The sequence below is a fragment of the Rhopalosiphum padi genome, chromosome 2 (genome assembly GCF_020882245.1).
Source record: "Rhopalosiphum padi isolate XX-2018 chromosome 2, ASM2088224v1, whole genome shotgun sequence".
In the NCBI taxonomy this organism is placed as follows: Eukaryota; Metazoa; Arthropoda; class Insecta; order Hemiptera; family Aphididae; genus Rhopalosiphum; species Rhopalosiphum padi.
In genome coordinates this window covers 18,324,230-18,346,185 of record NC_083598.1, presented here as the reverse complement: position 1 = coordinate 18,346,185, position 21,956 = coordinate 18,324,230, and the positions used below count along the sequence as shown (strand labels likewise).

General features: G+C 27.1%; 1 protein-coding gene across 9 annotated transcripts in view; it reads left to right on the top strand.

The window, feature by feature from the left end:
* LOC132921676 (S-adenosylmethionine synthase) overlaps positions 1–16,575 on the top strand; it is a 32,460-nt gene extending 15,885 nt beyond the window's left edge. The window contains exons 1-10 of one of the 9 annotated variants that reach the window (XM_060984827.1): positions 7,655–7,814; positions 7,984–8,214; positions 8,691–8,768; positions 9,377–9,499; positions 11,986–12,098; positions 14,080–14,223; positions 14,751–14,969; positions 15,027–15,209; positions 15,273–15,406; positions 15,690–16,575. In XM_060984827.1, the coding sequence (XP_060840810.1) occupies positions 8,082–8,214; positions 8,691–8,768; positions 9,377–9,499; positions 11,986–12,098; positions 14,080–14,223; positions 14,751–14,969; positions 15,027–15,209; positions 15,273–15,406; positions 15,690–15,792 (1,230 nt within the window). In that variant the 5' untranslated portion in view covers positions 7,655–7,814; positions 7,984–8,081 and the 3' untranslated portion in view covers positions 15,793–16,575. Of the gene's footprint in view, positions 1–7,654; positions 7,842–7,980; positions 8,215–8,690; positions 8,769–9,376; positions 9,500–10,634; positions 10,748–11,985; positions 12,099–14,079; positions 14,224–14,750; positions 14,970–15,026; positions 15,210–15,272; positions 15,407–15,689 lie in introns of those variants that run through there. The other 8 variants (XM_060984829.1, XM_060984830.1, XM_060984831.1 and 5 more) reach the window with 8 other exon arrangements.
* The last annotated feature ends 5,381 nt before the right edge of the window (positions 16,576–21,956 follow it).

Below are 21,956 nucleotides of genomic sequence, written 5' to 3'. Positions count from 1 at the left end.
GAAGTCTTTTGTACAAGATATATCATCTCGTTCATTAATTCATTATGAAAATAATAGTTATCGAATAGGTACCTATTAGTAGATATTTAAGATTTTACCATTTCACGCCGTACACGTATAGGTCTGTGCGTCACGTGCCGTTGCCTCTTCTACGCAGTAGGTTGTAGGTTATTGGTATGTACCTATATCGTAATATTGTAGAACTAAACCTACCTAATGTCTATATACATATTGGTATATTGTACATAATACACTACATAGAAGTTTCATTTTATCGCGGTATTGCACTCTCAACAAATCCAACGTTGTAAGAGATACTTTTTAAAAATATTCAAATATATCTACATGCAGATAATATTTAATACTAATTTTTAAAAGTATTTAAAACACTTTTTCAAGTAGGTACTCATACTTATTATAAATGATTTTGAATGATACTTAAACTTAAATACTTTTACTCAAATACCTACTGGTATTTTACAACACAATATCTAGTAATTTATACATTTTCCGATCAACCATTAATTATTATTTATTACATTTTATCATCGCCGTTCGTTATCAAGTCTTTCTCCCGGTCACTTGAAAGAATATTTACAAAATGCTATGTGACCCACCGTTCTTGAAAAATAAAATTTGAAACACCCTGTAATAATAATCTGTTCACGTGTAAAGCACGTATAGGTATACTAATTATTAGAGGTCGGAATAATATTCTCTTAAAATAGCCAAAATAAGATGCTAATATTCTCCTAAAAATTTGATAATATTCTTCTAATATTCTTTAATAATTGTAGTTAAATATACAAAAAATATGTTTTTAAAGTAATATATTCTCCTAAATTCAAAATATGCTTTTATATTTTAAAAAAAAGGTAATTCTTGGTATAATTATATATATTAAATGAAATATATATATATAAATGTATAATATATTTTTAATTAAATAAACAATACATTATAATTTAGCTTTAAAAAATACTTTAACTTAACATTTTATTAACATGATAAAGTTATATAAATGATATATTTTATTTAAGACAATTCTCCTTTTTGGAAACAGTTAACAACTATATTCTGTTCCATGTGTTCTGGCGTCATTTTCGTACGACGATCTGTTAAAATGTTTTTATATGTACTGAACGAACGTTCAACATCAACTGAAGTCACAGGAGCATACTGCAAATCAGTTACCATAGTAGGTGAAAAATTATCTACAAATTGTATTTCATTATTTCCTTTCAACATTTTTGCTACGTTCTTTAAAATTGTGAGTCCCTGATTTTTTTGTTGAAGTTGTTCAATTTTTATTTTTATTTTTTCTCCATTTTCTCCAGGTATTTGTTGAAGTTTAACAATTGTACTTTCAATAAGATTTATCGAATCAACAAGAGTCACATTTGACTTTTCTAAATTTTTTATGGCTGTTATAAGCATAAGAAAATGGGTCTTAATAAATATTAATTCATTTTCTACAGTTTTTAATTCAAGAACTGATTTACATTTAAGTATAGACTGACTAGGAGATTTTTGTTTACTTAATTCTTCAATAACTTTTTTTAAACCTTGGAAATGATCACAGTTAAAAACAGCAGCTTCCAACCATGTTCCCCATCTTGTTAATACCGGTTCGGGGGGTAACGGAATATCAGGTAACAGTTCTTTATACACTTGAACATGGTACGGAGCTTTTAAAAATACTTTTTTTATGTTATTAATTAATGAATTTACGTCTGGATACATTTCAGGTAAGTATATAATTAGTAATTATATACTTACCTGCATAAGCAGAGTGATATCTAAACCTATTATTTGGAGGGACTTAATTTTTTATAAGCTCTATTTTTCATGAGCTTTATAATTTAAACGATTAAAATAAATATATACCTTATATTAAAATAATTAGAATTGATTGGGGGCTCATTTTTTTTTCTGGAGAGCTTAATGAGCGATTGTATATCATTCCAACAGGTCTAATTTTTGACCTGTAAAAATAAACGTCAATTTCACCAGTATTATATGTAGACTAATTTAATTTTAGATTTTAAGTTAAATATAAGTTTGATTATAATGACCAACATTATCCTTCCCGTTTTAAATCTAAAATGAATTACAGAACGCGTTCAATGTCACAAATCACAATTATTATTTATAAATGTTTGATTTTTTGATTATTATTGTGTAGATTATAAAAGTAATAAATTACATTTGTAAAATTCACATTTCTTTCTAATAATGCGTATAAAGCGTAATAATAAATTTTTACAACCTTTTATAATCATAGTTGGCAAATTTAGCTTTAATTTATTTATTTTTTACTGTAATATCAATATTGTATTAACAATTATATAAATAATTTTGCAAATATATCGTTTTTTTTTTTATTATTTACATAGATGGAGTTTATATTAATTTAATACTTGTGAAGTTTACATTTTTTTTTTTTGCATGATCAAATAACCAGTAAATTGTTCATATTGTAACTTGACCATAAAATCGACTAGACGTCTATAATACCTGTGTGAATCAGTAGAATTCTGAGGCCTATTCTCTGGCACCACCAATTACTACCAATAATACCTGATAGACGATTGTAATTTGTAGACCTCATCCGTACGAGTTGTACAATCTGAATTGGGCATTCGGAAATGTCAAGAGTACTTCTGACTTAACAGTTAACGAATATGAAATGTAGAAATAAAGTATTATTTATTATATAATTATATTCATTTTAAAATTCCACTTTTTTCATAATTTCATCGTATTATGTAATATATTAATATTATAGCAAAAAAATATTGTATAGGTTAATCAAAAAGCGCCCTTCTTCGTGTGTATAAAACAATAGTTTAGATTGTAGTCTGTAAGTGGTTGTCCTCAAGATCGAAAATTGAATTGTTATTTTCGAAGTTTTTAATTAATTTGTATACATCACTCTCGGCCGTATATAGTATAAACGAAGATACACGCGTTATTGTGCATGTATATGTAATGCCAATGATGACAATATGCAGCGCACGTAAATATATTTTTATATTTTAATGTACATAATTAATAATTAATACATAATATATTAATATGGCCACACATATTGGTTCCGACTGCACTATAAACCGCACCATAAATAATAAGCATTTACAAGCTTAGTTGGTTGTTGAATTTCTGAAGAGTAGATCTTATTATACAAAAACTAAAAAAATAAAAACTGTACAATAATTTCTAGTGTCAATAACCGTTAGATTACATTTTGTGTGTATAGTATAAATTTAATATTATAATATATATACTGATGATTCTCAAAAAATTTATTTAGACTAAACACGCCAATACGATTTTCGTAGAAAACACACGCGTTAAGTTTTTTTTTGTATGAAAATTATTGTTAACGCCATGTTTTAATAGTAAAATAAGAATAAAAAAAAAACAAAATAATATATGAGTTTACCTACCGCAGCAACCAATTTTATAAAATTATTTGTTATAATATACAGTGTGCAACTATTATACTATTGTACAAAGTACGCGTGGTCGTTTTGATGATTATGGATCAATAATATAGCATTAAAAAATAAATAAAAAATACATGTTTCTTTATTATTAACAGGAAATTTGTTTTTGACAATAGTTTTAAAATGTTTAAGCACGTGGTTGTACCATTGTACACACACCAAAATAAACTTTACTTTTTTGATAGATTCTTATTGTTTAATGCTTTTTTTTTCTGAAAATCAACATTTTCACATCATCGAATTATCATCAATTTGGTTCGTTACTTTAGTCTGCGACCTGCGTACTTAAAATTTTTAAAATGCTTTTAAATAAATTACCCATAAAAATATAAAGTCTTTTTTTGTTTTCATATCTTTGATCCATTTTATAATCATTTAAAAACAATGCTTAGGTACATAAAGAAAATACACTTCATATTTTAATAAAATTCTTAATTTTAATTGGAAAAATTAAAATTAAAACAAAATATATATTGTTTTTATTTTAAGTACGTGGGTGTTATTAAGTAGCCACATTGACCGTGACGTACCGAAATGAGGAGGGTTTCCGGGTCAACAACCCGCGAAGATAATATGATGACCCATGTCTATATTTTATATCAAATGTTTTATTGTATGTAAATGTTATAGAAAATATGTAGAAAGATATTGATATAATACTTAAATCCACGTGTTTTCAATATAATTAAGTATTATAGGTAAAATAGATTTGTTGCTTATAGATTTATTTAGTTACAATACTAATATATAACAATGCTATAATATTTATTATAATCACATTTTAATACTCCATACAAGTTAATTGAATTATTGAATAATTTTTTTTAGATAATAAATCATATACAGTTATAAATTTACGATACTTACACAATTTTACTATCTAGTTTTACATCATTCTGATAATTATTTATCTATACGATAAAGTCAATATACATTTTAACGTTACGGCCTACAAGTACATCATTTATTTGAATAAATTTTTTAAATATTATAATAAATATCACGAAATAAGACTATTGATATATATATATATGCATTCCAAGTAAATATTGACCGTATATTTAAATATGTATTTTTTTTAATTAAAAACAAACCATGGGTAACTAGCGAATTATTGACTATTTTAATATTAGTTTTACCTTTAACTTATTAATTAATACACATAATCAGCATACTTGGGATTTTAGTTCTGTGAGTCAAGCTAATTCTCAAGAGGCTCGTATAGGAATCCAATTATTAAACACAAATAAACCGCGCGGCAGTTGCTTGCTTTGCATGCGACTCACTTAATCTATTTCACATTTTAATACCATATTATCATACATAAGTAACTTACATATAGAAGATAAGTAAAATTTATAAACTTAGGTATATAAAAACAATTAATATTAATTTTTTTTTTATTATTTGCATTTTAATTAATTGTTTGTCAATTATGAATTGACGGATAACCCACATCATTCGTTGGTTTCAGTTAAATAAGAAAAATGCTTCTCTTGTTTATAATAAATTATCATTACACAAAATTAACATTTTAGCTTTTTGTCAATATTATAATGATTTTGTCTTTATAATAATCGTCGGGATACATATATTAATTTTATGTTAGAATCTCATATTCTCATTATTAATAATAATAATGGAAAAATATTTTTGTCTTTTTTTGTGTTAGGTTAGATTTCATTATATCTTTTATAGTTGTATTATACAATATATACTTAATATAAGCAGGGGCAGATTTAGGTATATGGTGGCCCCTGGGCAGAATGCATTATGAGGGCCCCTTACAAATAAACAAGGAAATATATTTTTTTACTTATTAAATAACATTTATTATCATATTTAGTAGTAGTAACAATTTACTACTTATTTAATAATAAGTAATTATATTAATTATAAAAACAATCAAATCGAGTACAACTACTAGCTAGTATAAGTAATATCATCATAATATTTTTCCTGTATCCTAATTTAAATATCATAAAATTGTGAGGGCCCCTGGGCTGCGGCCCACTCAGTCCTCCACTAAATCCAGCCCTGAATACTAGGTACGTAGTTTTAATTTAATGAAAAAATAAAAAAATAATATTATTGACTTATAAGTTATAATAATTAATAATATTATGTTTGTTACTTTTATAATTTATTTTAAAATTGATTAGTAGAAGTATCAAATATATATAGATATAGTAAAAATAAAAATGTATATAATATAATATTAATTTAAATTGATATATGATAATAATAGAAATATTTCAAAAAATAATCGCCATAGCGGTTCAATACAAATATATAGAAATAGGTGGTCTGCCTGTAGAAATGGAATGGAAATTTAACATTATCCTTAATGATTAAAATAAATCACTAAACATGGTTTAGGGGTATTTTTGTTCGTTTTCTATATTTATAATTATATCTTTCATAAAGAAAACACTAACCGCCAGATGGGTTATAGAATATAGTATTTATTTTGGCTTGTGTACTATTTTAAAATTATTATTGTACATATATTTTGTTCAAATGAAAATGTGTTTATATCAAAATAAGGGTCACAAATTAATGAGAAAAAACTTTTTGATAGATCACCCATCACCTTACCCCTTTGACATCACCGGATTAACTTCTGTATAATATATGGTTAATATAAATGGCTTAAAATTAGTTATAACACTGTAAATTTGTCTATGAAAAGAAGTCCAATAAATCTTTGATGGATAAGTTTGATATAAGATTCAGTCGATTCAGACCAACTGATTCCAAGTAATCCAAGTTTAAGTTTATACACAATTGTACGATGGTCTAATAGCCAATAGGATACAACCAGAGGTTAATTTCAACAGTATCGTTAATTGTTTATGTCAAAAAAATCAATTTGTCGAAAGTTAAAACAAGCATGGAAACATATAAAACAATCATGACTGAAAAATCAATGAAAAAGTAAACATTTTAACTAACATTTAAGTTAACATTTCGGCGGCGCTCTTATACTCTTATATTTATTCAATTTCTTCTTCAAATTATGTTTTTATATTTTATATCATATTTGGATTTGGATAATAGTTTAACTTTTATAAGTATTTTATAAATGTTTGTCAATAGTCTATTACTCTATTATATACACACTTTATAAAATATTTAAGTATTTGAGACAGTAAATATTCATCTGTAAAAAAAATTTAATTTAATTCACTGTTTTTTTTCTCAAAACTTTTGCTTGTGTACTAAAGGCCTGCAGCACGGTATTTTTAATAAACATAATTGAATTTACGTATACAAAAATATATTATGTAGTTTTTCATTCCATATTTTTTTTTTCATTAAACTTATAATGTTAGATATGTTGTTATAATCGACTTGTTATAAACGAGGATGTGTTAATAATTTTAGCGCGCAATTTTTAAGATTTTATCCTAAACTTCCAGAGAAAGTTTTCATGGTTCGGAAATCGATATCAATATCGCATACTCGCGCATGATCCATTTATTAATTGTAGACCACCTGTCGGAGCCCAGATAAAAATATATCTGATGCAGTATAATAATACAGTGCGATTGTGATATTGCCGGGTAATTTAATGCCTACGGCAGGACCCTACGACAATCGGAGATAAAACGTGTTAAACGATTTGCGTTATTATTATTATTTTATTGTCGTCATAATAATAGCGGCGGCGGCGGCGCTGTCCTGAAAACAAACATAAAAATAAACCCGGAAACGTATTAACTCGAGCGCGTGTAAAAATACACATCCGGCCGAGCCGTATCTCCCCGGGATCACAATGGAATAGTAGAAATCCACGTATTGTGACGATAACGATCTACATAATGGCTTATAATTATATATCAACATATATATATATATTATATGTATACAAGTATACAACACACAACATAATATAATAATTAATAATACAAGCAAAATAAAATATGAGACGAACGCATTGTGCTTATTGTAATTTTGTGTAATCGTGCGGCGTCAATCGGTCGCCTATGCCGCCCGCACGTGTGCGACGCCGCAGCCCGCTACCGTTGGTCACGCGGCGGTCGTCTTGTGGTAATACCATTTATAGTTTCGCGGTGGTGTGGGGGGTTTCGTTGGCCCGGTAATCGGCACGATGATGCGCCCGCATTGGCAACACTGTTCCGGCGCATTTTGTGCCGTTCCGTATCGGCCATCTCTGAACGAATCGTTCTTTCTGTACTTGGCAGCCGTACAAGCCGATCGAACCTTACGGGGCCGTACCGCCTGAGTAATTGCAGCAACGGAACAGCAACAGCAGCATCGCTATCAACTCAAACAGCCGCCGTCCGTAGTTATTTACTCTCATTAACAGTTATTATTATTCATTATTTTTGATTTGTTTTTGTCGTTACTTTAATATTAATGATTTTATCACCGTGTATTCAGTAGTTGCCGACATTCGCTGACAGTTAAAACAATTAACGTTCTGTATTTTATTTTTGCGTTTCAGCAGACTTCAAAGTTTTCGTTACGGAAAACGCCGCAGCAGCAAGATCAAAGTCAAGCTAGACCAGTAGAACATAACCACAACACCTTAACTAAAAAATCGTCATGCCCGAAGAGAAGAAATACGCACACACCAACGGGTTTGCCAACGGACACGGTAACGGCGGACTTCCGCCAGAGAGCCCGGACGGTGAGATGTTCCTTTTCACTTCTGAATCTGTCGGAGAAGGACATCCTGGTAAGATATAATAAATTTAATATTATGCTCATTGATTACATACAAGCATTTACGTTCGACTGCGTAAGTGTAGTTTTTACCGATGCTTTTTCCGCGTCTAATTATTATACTTACGTTCGCCGAACACGTGTTTTGTATGTCCGAGACGCACTATCGTTGTCAACCACTCGAAGTTATTGCGTCGTTTCCGAAAGCCAATTTTAATTTTTTTTTTTAGTATTATAATATTCCCTACTTTTGTTTTCTGTTCATTTTTTATTATGGCATGTGTATTGTGTATCATGCATGTTTCATGTTTCCTGATAAATCTCCCTACTAAAGAGGACGTTGGGTAGTAAAAATCATACCATATTAAGTGAATAGCGTGTCAGAAGTTGGTTCTCCCCCAAGATGGTTAATTTTTTATTCTGAAAGACGACCCCTGCCGAATGATAAATGTATATTAATATATAGATATTTGGTTTTTTTTCTTCTAGACAAAATGTGCGACCAGATCAGTGATGCTATTTTAGACGCACATCTGGAACAAGATCCTGACGCAAAAGTGGCTTGTGGTGAGTTTTATTATTATTATTTTAATTTTTTATCACGTTTTTACCGCATTAATGTTCTGTATCAATATTTACATTAAAATATATTAGACCTAAGATTTTTTATCATTACCGTTAGTTTTTTAAGGTTATATCTGATATGGAATAATTAGTTATACCATAACCTATAAAATTAAATTTAAAATTTTTCGTATCCCACCAAAAAAGAATTTATTGTTAAAATCGAAAAATTGTATGAATAACTAACAATAATAGGTGTATAATCTTAATATTCTGCAAAATCTAGTAGATAATATTTTTTTGTTATACTATTTCATATGTTAATATAATAGGTAAAAATTGCTAATGCACCAGGGGAATATATTGTTATATAATATATTTTATCCGATAATGTACCAATTGTTTGGCATTATATATTGATACTATTTAGGCAATTATAGTATATTTTGTATTTAAAATAATCTTATTTATAAAACTAAGTACTTTATAAATTAAGAACCAAATAATAGTTTAAAATATAACTTATATGTTTAGGCCCCTATAATACCCATAGAAGTGTTAATTATGATAAGATTTTTTATATTTATATTTAAATAAAACTTATTTTTTAGAAACTGTTACCAAAACTGGAATGGTTTTACTTTGTGGAGAAATAACATCCAAAGCCAATGTTGATTACCAAAGAGTAGTTCGAGATACTATTAAACATATAGGCTACGATGATTCATCAAAAGGTAATAACCCATTTTAAACATATAATATACCTATACAATTTTTAGCAAGAATTGTCCGGCAATTAATTTTTCTTAAAATTACGTTTAACTGAATTTATTTATAATGAGTATATTTTTTAATGGGACTGATAGGTGCCAAATTAATGGTATTATTTATCATTAAATGTGACTAATCAATTATTAAGTCAATAGGGCAGGATTACAAATTGTATGATTACTAAACAAGTTTGGATAAAATTATACAATTAGATAATGTAATATATCTATTTGAATTTCTACGTAGATAAGTAATCCGACAAGTATTCATAATATTTGAATAGGTTGTTAATTAAAATTATATGATTAATATTTATGATCATATTTAACTTATAGAAAAAAAAGCATTTAATTATAGTTAAAAGAACTTTAAATTCTTAAATTGTATTCAATTATTTATTTATTGATAACATTTATAATGCCATATAAACTTTAAACTTGTATGTTTAGTAAAGTAAAACTTCAATCCTATTATTTAATATTATTACTAGTATCTGTTAGCAAATAATATTGATTTATAAGTAACAAAATTAATTTATGCACTATTTGAATTGATTATGACAAAATACTACATTTTATTCTACGCAATTAATTTTTATTTTTAAATTAATTGTTATTTTGGTTGTTTGCGCTTTATTAAGATTAGGTACATACAGTTTTGCGCTATCATTTAAATTAATGTGTATATTAGATTAAACCAAGGACAGCTTTGTAGTTTTACTTTTACATTCATTTATTTAAAAAAATATATACTTTTAGCTGGGTTTATTATTTATACTAAAACTTTATAAAAATATAACATTTAATGTTTCATATAATACCTAAGTTTCATTGTCATAATTCTGAATTAATTTTTTTTTATTGCCTGCTCTTACTTTAAATTATGTATAGTTGATTTTTGTTTGATTCCATTATGTTCATTTTTTCATTACTTTATTTTATGAGCTATATTTGTTCATAATTATAATTAAGGCAAGGTGGCTGCTTATCCTATACCACAAATACAAATATCATATTTACTTTGTGAAATCAAATTCAGTTAGGTCCAAGTCCCATAATTAAAGCTTAAGTCATAAACATATACATATACCACCAACAGGGTTTGACTACAAGACATGCAATGTTCTCGTCACAGTTGATGAACAGTCATCTAATATTGCGGATGGTGTACACGTTAACAAAATCGAAGATGCGATTGGGGCTGGGGATCAGGTAGGGTATCTACAAAAAATTGGTTTTGGGGGTAAAATGAGTTGCAAAATATTTTTGTGATTGTCATATTTTAAGAGATCAGCTTTTTTATTTTTGGGATTTTATCACATCATTGGAATTTATACAATTCAACATTTTAATTGAGAATATAAAAGTTTTCCATCACATTATTGCTTTTTTTATATTGATATTATGTGAGGTAAGTGGTGTTTGTGAAATACATTTTTAATATATGTTAAGTGCTTATGAATCAACATGTTGGTCATAATATACATCATAGATATAGGTATTAATTTAATTCCATTCAATTTAATTACCTTAAAAATAGTCTTATGTTAATATACGCTTTTACTACATTTAAAAAAGCTGAAATCAATATTTCTTTTTCAAGTTATTAAATATTACTTTCAATGTATGTTCCCAAAATTTAGAGTATGAAAGTAATATATTTTTTGTTGGTGGATATGAATGAAATACGTTATAAATTCAATTGGGTTGCACAAATTATTAATTACTAATATGAATACTGCCTTTAACAATAATGTTTTTTATTCTTGCATGTAAAAATAAAAAACGGGGATCCATAAAAAAAATAAAATAAACATTATCTGCTTATTGCATGGAAAAAAACTGTTTTTAGTTAAAATAATTTTTTGGTTGTTTTACCATAAATTGAGGAAATTCAACAGTATACTTTATCTAAAACACGAGAGATATAATGAACAATAATGTATTTTCTGTACATATTATTGTATTGTATGATTATTCTGTTAGAACAAATATTGTGTTATTAATATGTGAAAGTGTTAAGAGTGTGTGTGTGAGACGGTTTTGGACTAAAACTGAAAATCTATTGACATATCCATTATCTATAATGTTTATTTTTAATTATTAAAAAATTAAGTATTGACTGTATCTAAACAGAAATGTTTGAGTGAGTTTAGGATACTGTAGCTACCTTCTATTTATTAAAATAAAAGTAAGAAATTAAGTTTTAAATAAAAAAAAAATGTATTCGAGTAAAATACCGGTTTAGTTATTATAGGACAAGTTATTGATGGTATACCAAATATATTAATATTTGTTCTAAATAAAAGTTAAGGTTTTTTTTGGCAAATTTTGTATGTTTAGTTCTATATTAGATTAAATAAACAATGTTTTGTTTAATTAAATTAAACTGCAATTAAGTTGCTGATTGTTGCTATGTGTTGTGTGTTGTCCCGCTGTCGGGTTGCCAGGTTTTGATTACAAGACATGTTCGGTGATGCTTGCTATTGATCAACAATCTCCAAATATTGCTGCTGGTGTACATATCAACAGGACTGCTGAGGAGGTTGGTGCTGGTGATCAGGTATGTTTTTCAGAACAGAAAGATTTAGAGTTTTGATAAGTATTAATAAGTTTATTAGTAATTTTTGTGTTGTTTATATTGATTATCTTAATGAAATAAGTATTTATTAAATATGTTACTGATACATATCTAAATTGGCCAAATCTCAGAAATGTCAGGACAAAAGGTAAACTATGCATAGTACTTGGGAAAAAAGTCATATTTTGACTATTGTATAGGAAAACCTAGTTGTGGCGAACATTATTTTGCGTAAAATTTTACAGTATTTTAAAATATTACATAATAGAACTATTTTAATGTAAATTATTTTAAAAAATATTTACAATTATTTGTTTGAGAATTTCTTCATGAATTTTTAAAATTAACATTAGGAACTACTATTCAGTAAAATAAAATAATATTTGTTAAAAAAACAATGTTACTACTTTGAATCATTCAAATGTATAACTGTTTAGGTAATTTTCAAATGATGTTTATCACAATTAAGTTTTCCCGGGCTAAAGTAGAAATATGTTTTGTTTCAAGTACCTTGGATAGTGTGTTAATCTGAGATAAGTCTGATTTAAATTTTCCTGTAATATATATGATCAATTGACTAAAACATATTTATGTTAAAAATTTATAATTATAATAAATTCTGAGGCAAGCAAAAATATTTAGTGTGTATATCATTGTTGAAGATGATTATGCAATAATTTATGTCTAGACATAACGTTAAAAATCAGATGAGTGTTCGACAATATTCTAAATTTTTGCTGACTCGTTAGACTAGTGGGAAAGTGATTTTAGCAAGAATGAGAAAAAAATATATAAATTTATCAAAATATTATAAATTACATTACAAAATTTGACTAGCACGAATGATTAACTAAACATAATAAATGCCACGGTTGGTTTTGTACAATTTATATACTTATATTCTGCTGCTATTTAATTTATGATGTTTATATGATTGCATGCGATATTATTTTGTAATTTTGTATGCATGTTAGAATGCTGTGTTTTGTATCTAACATGATTTGGTCCAACATATGTTTCATAATATTTTGTTTTGTCTATTATGTTATGGATAGTTATGGCTTTCATACTAATTACTAATAATTATTGATAGTAAGAATTTTTTTAAACTATATTTATGATATTAATTCAATATTACTTTTTTATACATTTTATCATTTACTGAAAAATAAATGACAAAAGTAGCTAATAATTGTATATTTCTTAAATATTTTTTAATTATGTATTCAATTAGGTTAATTTTGTATTAAAGAATAGGTATATATTAATCAGTAGTTCTTAGCTTTTTTTTCTTCTTGGCACCAGGTGTGTTTTATAAAAATCTGAGGATGTATTTTACATACTTTAATATGTATGAATGGTTTATATTTTCAATAATTTTGCAGCAATATTCTTAAAAGTCATATAACATTAGTATACCGCGGCACACCAGTTGAAGATTACTGTATTAAATGTTGATATCACAATAGATACAAAAATATGAGTATCTTGACTATAAAAATATTATGGTTTTTTTTTAACATTTTATTATTTTCAATTAATTGTATATATAATCTTATTAATAAAAATTTAAAGTGATATCTATAGTATGCATGAATTTAAATGCTTAATCAACTATTACATTTTTTTTTTGGAAAAATTCCACTTTATTTTTGTATATTGTATATAATAATGTTAAGTATTGTTAACAACATACTATATATTTACTTTTATTACCTAATTGCTAAAATATATATGATACCATTTTAAAATTTAATTTATTAATTTATTTTTTATACATTTTTTAGGGTGAGATTTGAAATATTTTAAATTTATCAAATAAACATTTTTTATCATAACAAACATTAATTTGGTGTTGCCTGTTAAGTTCTTTAGTTTAGTTATAAATTTATAAAAATCCATTAGCTTTTTATTTCTATTAAAATGATAATACTAAGTTAATTGATAATATTATTAATTTCAGGGCCTCATGTTTGGCTATGCTACAGATGAAACAGAAGAATGTATGCCTTTAACTGTGGTACTTGCTCACAAGCTTAACGAAAAAGTAGCAGAACTCCGAAGAAATGGAGTGCTTTGGTGGGCACGTCCTGACACTAAAACACAAGTGAATAAAACAAGATATATTGATAATAATTTAATTTTGAAACTTTTAAAATCTTGATATTCTTATTATTTTATAGTTACAATATTTTATAACTAGAATATTCATGATATTATTTATTAAATTTGTTTAATCTAATACTTTGATTTGAGTTATTAACTATTAATAAAATTGGGTTTGTTTAATTGGTGGATTTATTTTTATTATGGTTATCACTTTATCAGTAATTATCTTAAAATGTTTTATTATATTTATTATAATGTTATTTTGCATTAATTAAACCTTGATTTTTAATTTTTATCTCAAACAACAAACGTATATATTTTTAAAATATTATAATAATACATCTTATATTATACTAAATTTAATGAAACAATTTAAATGTACTTATTATTCAGTTTGTAAATACATTAATTATATATTGTTAACTATAATAAGAAAGTGATATTATTTAAAGAAAAATTACATTTTTCAGTTTAAAGTGCATTTATTAATTATATTAATTAATATTTAAAATTGATGTCCTTTAGGTAACATGTGAATACTGTTTGGTCGGCGGTGCTTGTATTCCACAAAGAGTTCACACAGTTGTGATATCTGTGCAACATTCTGAAAAGATTTCGTTAGAAGACTTACGGCAAGAAGTTATGTCTAAAGTTGTTAAGACAGTGATTCCTTCTCAGTATCTTGATGACAGAACCGTTTTCCACATTAATCCATGTGGTCAATTTGTGATGGGCGGTCCTCAAGTAAATTTTATAATAAAAATATTTCAATAACTTATTAATTACCTTTTTTTTTTTTAGTGCGATGCTGGCTTGACGGGACGAAAAATTATTGTTGATACTTATGGTGGTTGGGGAGCTCACGGAGGTGGTGCATTCTCTGGCAAGGACTTCACTAAAGTTGACAGATCCGCTGCATATGCTGCTCGTTGGGTTGCCAAGTCTTTGGTCAAATCTGGCCTTTGCAAACGTTGTCTTGTACAAGTATGTGTAGCTGACTTATTTTATATTGTAATAGATACTGAGTTGTTTTTTTATTGTAATCAGGTATCGTATGCGATTGGAGTAGCAGAGCCAATATCAATTACACTTTTCCATTATGGCACATCTACTAAAACTCAAAAAGAATTGTTGAAAATTGTTAACAGTAATTTTGATTTAAGACCAGGAAGAATAGTCAGGTTAGTAAAAATGAAGGTTTATTTAAAGTAGTATAAAAATTGGTATGTATGTAGTAGTAAATAAAATTAAAATTCATTAATTAAACTTGAATTCAAATTATAAAAACAGGCATGAGTTTATTTTATAACTTATGGGTTTGAGATAAAAATTTTATGAAGTATAGTATATTGTTTATGTAGGTGTTCTCTTGTAGCTTTAATTAGTTTCTTATTAGCATATTTAATCAAGAAAATGTATTCTATAGTTTCAATCATTTTTAAATATAATGTTTTCATTTTTCAGAGATTTAAATCTACGAAACCCAATCTACCAAAAAACAAGCACATATGGACATTTTGGTCGTGACATATTTCCTTGGGAAAAACCTAAGATTTTGGTTGAGTGATAAATGGCAGACTTCTTACACACTGTGTATGATTCAAAACAAATGCGTAGAATTTTTTTATTATGATTTTTTTTTTTAACATTAACGAATCAAATGTTGCCACCTGTTTGTAGTGTTAAGATACACTATTAAATATATTAGTATTTGCATAGGTTTCCCTTATTTTAAAAAATTTTAAAATTTATTATTGTATTTAATAAGTCACTGTTGCGCCATGTAAATAAGAAGTCTACATTACCAGACATAATTATTTACCTATTTGGTCTGTTAAACAAAAATTGAACATAGTTGCTTTTCAATTTTGATTATCACTATTTATTAGTATATGTCATTAAAAGCTAAATACCAATCTAATTACTATTATATTATCTCATCATATTCCATGGAAAGATGTGTACATATATTTTGTATGTGTACATGAATATTAAGATATATATTCTTTCTTTTTTTATTTAATTTTTTTTTTTTTAGTGATTTATTATTGACCGCATCTTTTTTTATTAATGTTTAGCACAATCTAAGACATAAATGTAGATTAGCATATTGAATTCAATTGTTCATGAATTAATTTTGTGTTACTTCTATGTTCATTTGATATAAATTTAAATATTATTTTTATTAAAACAATTATGGTTTTTTTTTTATATAATTTTTAATGTTTTATCAACATTTTGTGAATTTATTAGTTTTTTTTTTGTCATACATGTATTTTATCAGCCTTATTTTCGTTTGTTACAATGATTGATTATTGGCTCATAATAAAATGTGTTGCTGCCCTCCAAATATTCTTTTTTTTTTTAAAACTCAAATTCTGTAAATGAATTATTTATGCAAATGGTGTAATTTTTTCTTTAAGTAAGCAAACAATTTGATTATTTACTTATTTTATGTGAAATGATTGAAGTTGTTTTATCAATTGTGAAAAACCTGTTTTAAGTTTTGCCAATTATTTTGAGAAAGTAATACATATTTTTTTTGCTTATTCCTATCTCCCAAAGTATGAATTAAATTTTAATTTCTATTAGAAACTATATCTAAAATTTATATTCAAAGCTTTGTTATAATTTCATGAGATGATAACACAGAAATTCAAATAATACTCATCGTCGTAAAATCAATACTTTCATTGGTTTCACCATCAGAATTAAAAAAAAAACCAAATCTTATGTTAAAAGTTAAATTAGATTTTTATTATGTATTTATGAACACATTTTATGGCTTTTCAAACTTATTAAGAAGAAGTCACATGATCAATAGCCAGTATATGTTAAATTAAATGGAATTATATTTTTGCACTTAAAAGTGTATTATACTCGCGTTTCAATTCATGTTCAGTGGCAACTGCTCAACACCCCAATTTTCAGATAGGGGAACCAATTTGGATGTAGTCGTCTCAAAGATTTTTTTTACAAAATTGATGGTCTGCACTACTAAAAAGGTTGAGAACCGTTGATCTAGATTGTGTACAAATAAATAGGTAGATAAAACCAATTATGACTGATGATCCCAACATTTTTAGTTGTGCATACTACCAATTTTGTAAAAAAATCTTTGAGGTCCACTAATGACTAATATAACTCACCTATGTACGCAGTGCTTGATTTGGAAAAAAACTAGAAGGGGGAGGACTCAGTGGATGTTGGATGAACGAGCGTTCTAGTCGTTCTACACCTAACCCGTGGTTGAAGATATAAGTATGACGTAAAAGTTTAGCAACCGAGAACAACAACAATAATATAAATATATAATGCAATTTATTGAATAAAAAAAAAAAACAGTATTGTACATCGTCAAATGGGCTTCGAATCAAACGTTTATTATATACGTGTACATTAAACTATTAAAGCAATAACAATAGAATAAATATCAGTAATAACACGTACATCGATCGGCGTCCGCGATCCTATGTGCGAAAATAAAAAGAATGTAGAAAAATGTCCGGGGGACTGTTGTCAGCGGTCGTACGGCGAAAAAATCGTATATACGCTATCGGCTTTCAAAAGACGCAAACTACGCGAATACGAAAATAACGGGTTGGAAAAAGTCTTAATATCCCGTGAAAAGTTTGTACATAATAAATAATTGTTTAATATTTTAACTTTTAATTTTTTGTCCGAGAGGGGGGATTTTTCCGTTTGGTGTGGGGGAGATGCACGGATAAGGTTCTAGATTCTTCTTTTCCTTTTTATTATTATCATTTTTATTATTCTTATTCCTAATCTTATTATTATTATTAATATCACTATATTTATTATTATTATAATTATTTTATTCTCATAATAACTTTTATTTAAATTGTGCGTTTATCGGCGATTGCACTATTGGGGTTTCTACGGTTTCTTGTTATTTGTCACAGAACACGAACCGGTCCTGTGTAATCGCTAATGAACCGAGTATAATAGGCCCGGTGAAACGACCAGCGTTGACATTTACTGTCTGTCCTCCGTCGTGGCAAGACCTACCCCGGGCAGACTTGCGCGATTAGGGAAAGCATCTGGTATCTATATTTTTTGATCATTAACATATTATGTTGCCTACACATTACATTGCTTGTACTCGTATTATTAAATAATGATTTTATTTATATCTATATTCATACCTATTCGCAGCTCTAACATTTCCTTAGCTCAAGCTCTAATATGCACAAACAAAATTCGACCTTGGCCTTGTTCCGTGGCCTATAATATAAGTCTGACACCGTTCGGGCTATGTGGTTATCAGTGGTTGGTTTGTTGCGTTTGCGCGAACACTGAACGTCACATCTGTATTAAATATTTGCGTTAATGCTTATTTTATTTTTTCTGTTTCCGTGTTATGTGATAAACAGTCATTCGTAGGAATTCGTTATTCGTAAGTGTTCAAGTATGTTTCCCAAACATAACGTATATTCGTAAAACCCTGTTTCCCTGTGCTTTATCATCATTGTCGACAGATTATGCGCAGAGTTACGTCGGGTTACGTTCCGCAGAAATGACAAGTCGCGCGTACGTCTTATCTAGCGAGCATATGGCACAGTTCCAGTGGTTCCATGTCATAATATCTTCGAAATAATATCTTTGGTCAAAATAACTCGGTAAAAATATCTTTTGTGAAAATATCTTATGACAAAAATATCTTTGATCAATATATCTTTTAAATTGATTTAAAAAAAAATTTTTATTTATATAATTAATTTAATAAATTGTTACACATATTATAAGTATAAAAAATAAGTAAAAAGTAACATCTCTTCAAAATCCAAAAATATAGGTAAAATTATTATTATCATAAATATTAAAAACTTAATTAATTAAATTAAAATTAGTACCAATTACTTAATACTGAATATTGTAAGATAAACCCCTTAAATATTGAACTGCTGGTATTTCTGAGCAATCGAAAATCCCAACTAATAAACATATAATGCCTCTACCATTTTTATCTTAATGGCATAATATGAACATATTGTACATTTGTATACGTAGTAAATAGCTCGCAATCAGTAAACTAACGAAAATTTTAAAATACTATATATTATAAAATATTAAATGTCGATTTTAGATATAATCATAACGACATATAATAACTAATAAGCTAAAAAAAATCAGTATCAGTAAAAATCAGTATAAAAGATATTTTGTTCAAAGATATTTTTGTTTAAAGATATTTTGACCAAAGACATTATTTCGAAGATATTTTGACTAGAGATATTATTTCGAAGATATTTTTACCGGTCACCGTTCCAGTGACTCGTCAGAGTTCCGCGTTACGGGTATATCGCTCTCGTTTGAGCTGCCCGTCTCGTGTGCCGCTGTAATGATCTGACAACGCGTGCGAGTCGATTCTGATCCGATTATTCGGTGGCTGTGACGTCGTTGAATGACATACGAATCTGTTCAAAACATTGTACACATTACGAAAACGTTAATTTTTTGTTTTGGTAGTGTTTGTAAAATTGTAACTTATAAAATTGTCTATTATACCTACAAGATTTTTTTTAGTAATACATATATCCAGGTTCATTTAGTTAAGTTTATTGTTTATAAACACCTAGTTATGAATATTTTTTTTTTTATAGATTTCCTAAAAAAAATGAGCAATTTTGAGTTCAACTGGCCAATCGATGTTAAAAGCGTATTAGTGTAAAATTTGTTGAAAAAACATTCATAGATTTTACATATTGACATCTTATTTTATATATTATTTTAATAAAAGTGAAAAATAGTTACGTTCACAATATCTAGGATCGCAGCGGTCGCATAGAAAAAGGTTTAGGTGTAGTCGCCGCAGCCTAACGATTGAGATTATATTAATTACCTACCCATTATTATTAACCAATTTTTTTTTTCATAGTCAATACAAATATACAAATATTATGGTTATAATAGGTTATAGGTTATAGGTATATTTTGCAACAGAAAAAATTGATAATTTACAAATTCACTACATCAAATGTTGCGTTTCAAATAAATAGAAGGGGTACGCTAAAAAAAAATAAAAAAGAAGGCGGACTCTGTCCCCCCACGTCCACTTCCAATTCAAACACTGTATATATGTCGTATGTACATAATAATATTATTTTAAATATATAGGTTTAGGTTAGTAATGTAAATATTATATACGGTCCTCGGCCCATATAGGGGTTGGGAACCGGAACCGCTGCTTTATGGACTATAATAATCGATAAAGTGTGCCATGTATTATAGTATAATATCAATATTGTATGGTCTACACAAGTACACAACACACAATAGTTATATTACTTAATATATATAACATACCTATACATATATATTTGTAAATGGAAATTTTCTTAAGTTTGAAATGTGATTTGTTGATTATAATATACAAAACGCGTTTGTAATTTGATTGTCTACTGGATTTTAAAATCATAAAATCAAATAATAAATGTATTCATACGGTGATATATCCAGGTAATATGCTAAGAGTTCCAATATCAATTAAATATTAATTACTTTTTTATAGATTACGAGCGGGGCGATGAATGTATATAGGTACCACACTTATGTGTGTATGTTTTTTTTGCGTGTACCTGCGAGATAAATAGTAGAAAAAGTACTTCGACCTTCAACTTTGAGCATGATGGTTATTGATTGTTGATGGAAAATTAGATCTAATTGCTACTTATAAGAGGTTATAATTGAAAATTCTCAGCATTTTCCCGACTAATCGGGAAAAACAAAAACAAAAAAAAGTACCCAAGTTTGATAAGCGTATTGGTTTCTCTTAAATTTTTATGATAGACTTTTGAAAGATACATAATATAGTAAGGATCTCCAAACTATTTTATTCGAGGGCCATGAAAAATATCAAATGCTTTTAGCGAAGTAAAAGTTTATTAACACATAATTTTTAATTTTATGAAAATTTAGTTATATAAATATGTTTACTTATATTTTTTTATAAAATATTGTCTACAATATACTTAAATATACTTGGTATTAATTTTATTAATTTTTGAAATAATTTCTTTATTAATTAGAAGTATGAAATTGATATTTCTCTGTTAATATTTTATCGAATTGAGGTTGTACCTTAATGTCACTAGTTTCAATTTTCAAAATTGGCTTCAAACGTTTGTCAGTCATGGCTCATCTATATTTTGATTTGATGTATTTCATTTTGGAAAAAGTTTGTTCACACAAATAAGTTTTAGCAAATACAGATATAATATATTCAATTGCAAATTTTTTCAAATTTGGATATTGTGTATCTGGAAGAAATTTATAAAAATCAACTAAAGTTTCTATGCGATGAAAGATTTTCAGTGCATCATTACATTGCAAATCAATCATTTCCATTTGAAAGTTATTATGATACGTGCTTGCAATAACGATTTTTCAAATTACACTTATATTTACCGTCCTATTGGGGCCGGGAGCCGTAGTATGAAGACCCCTGTAATATAGGAACGAGTTCAAGAAAATTTGCCATTTATTTTTAGTAGGTACTAAGTTTCACAAATATTTAATATAAACGTCTGAAGTTTAAATGTTGATGTAACAGGATATTTTCACATTAAACTATTTTCTTATTTCGATGTTATTTCAAAAACCAATAACCGTATACTTAAAAAATTTACCAAATGTTTATACTGAGTGGGGCAAATCAAATGGCGCAGTTTTTAAAGGTTGATACTTCCCGTGTGGTGGGTATAGTGCGAT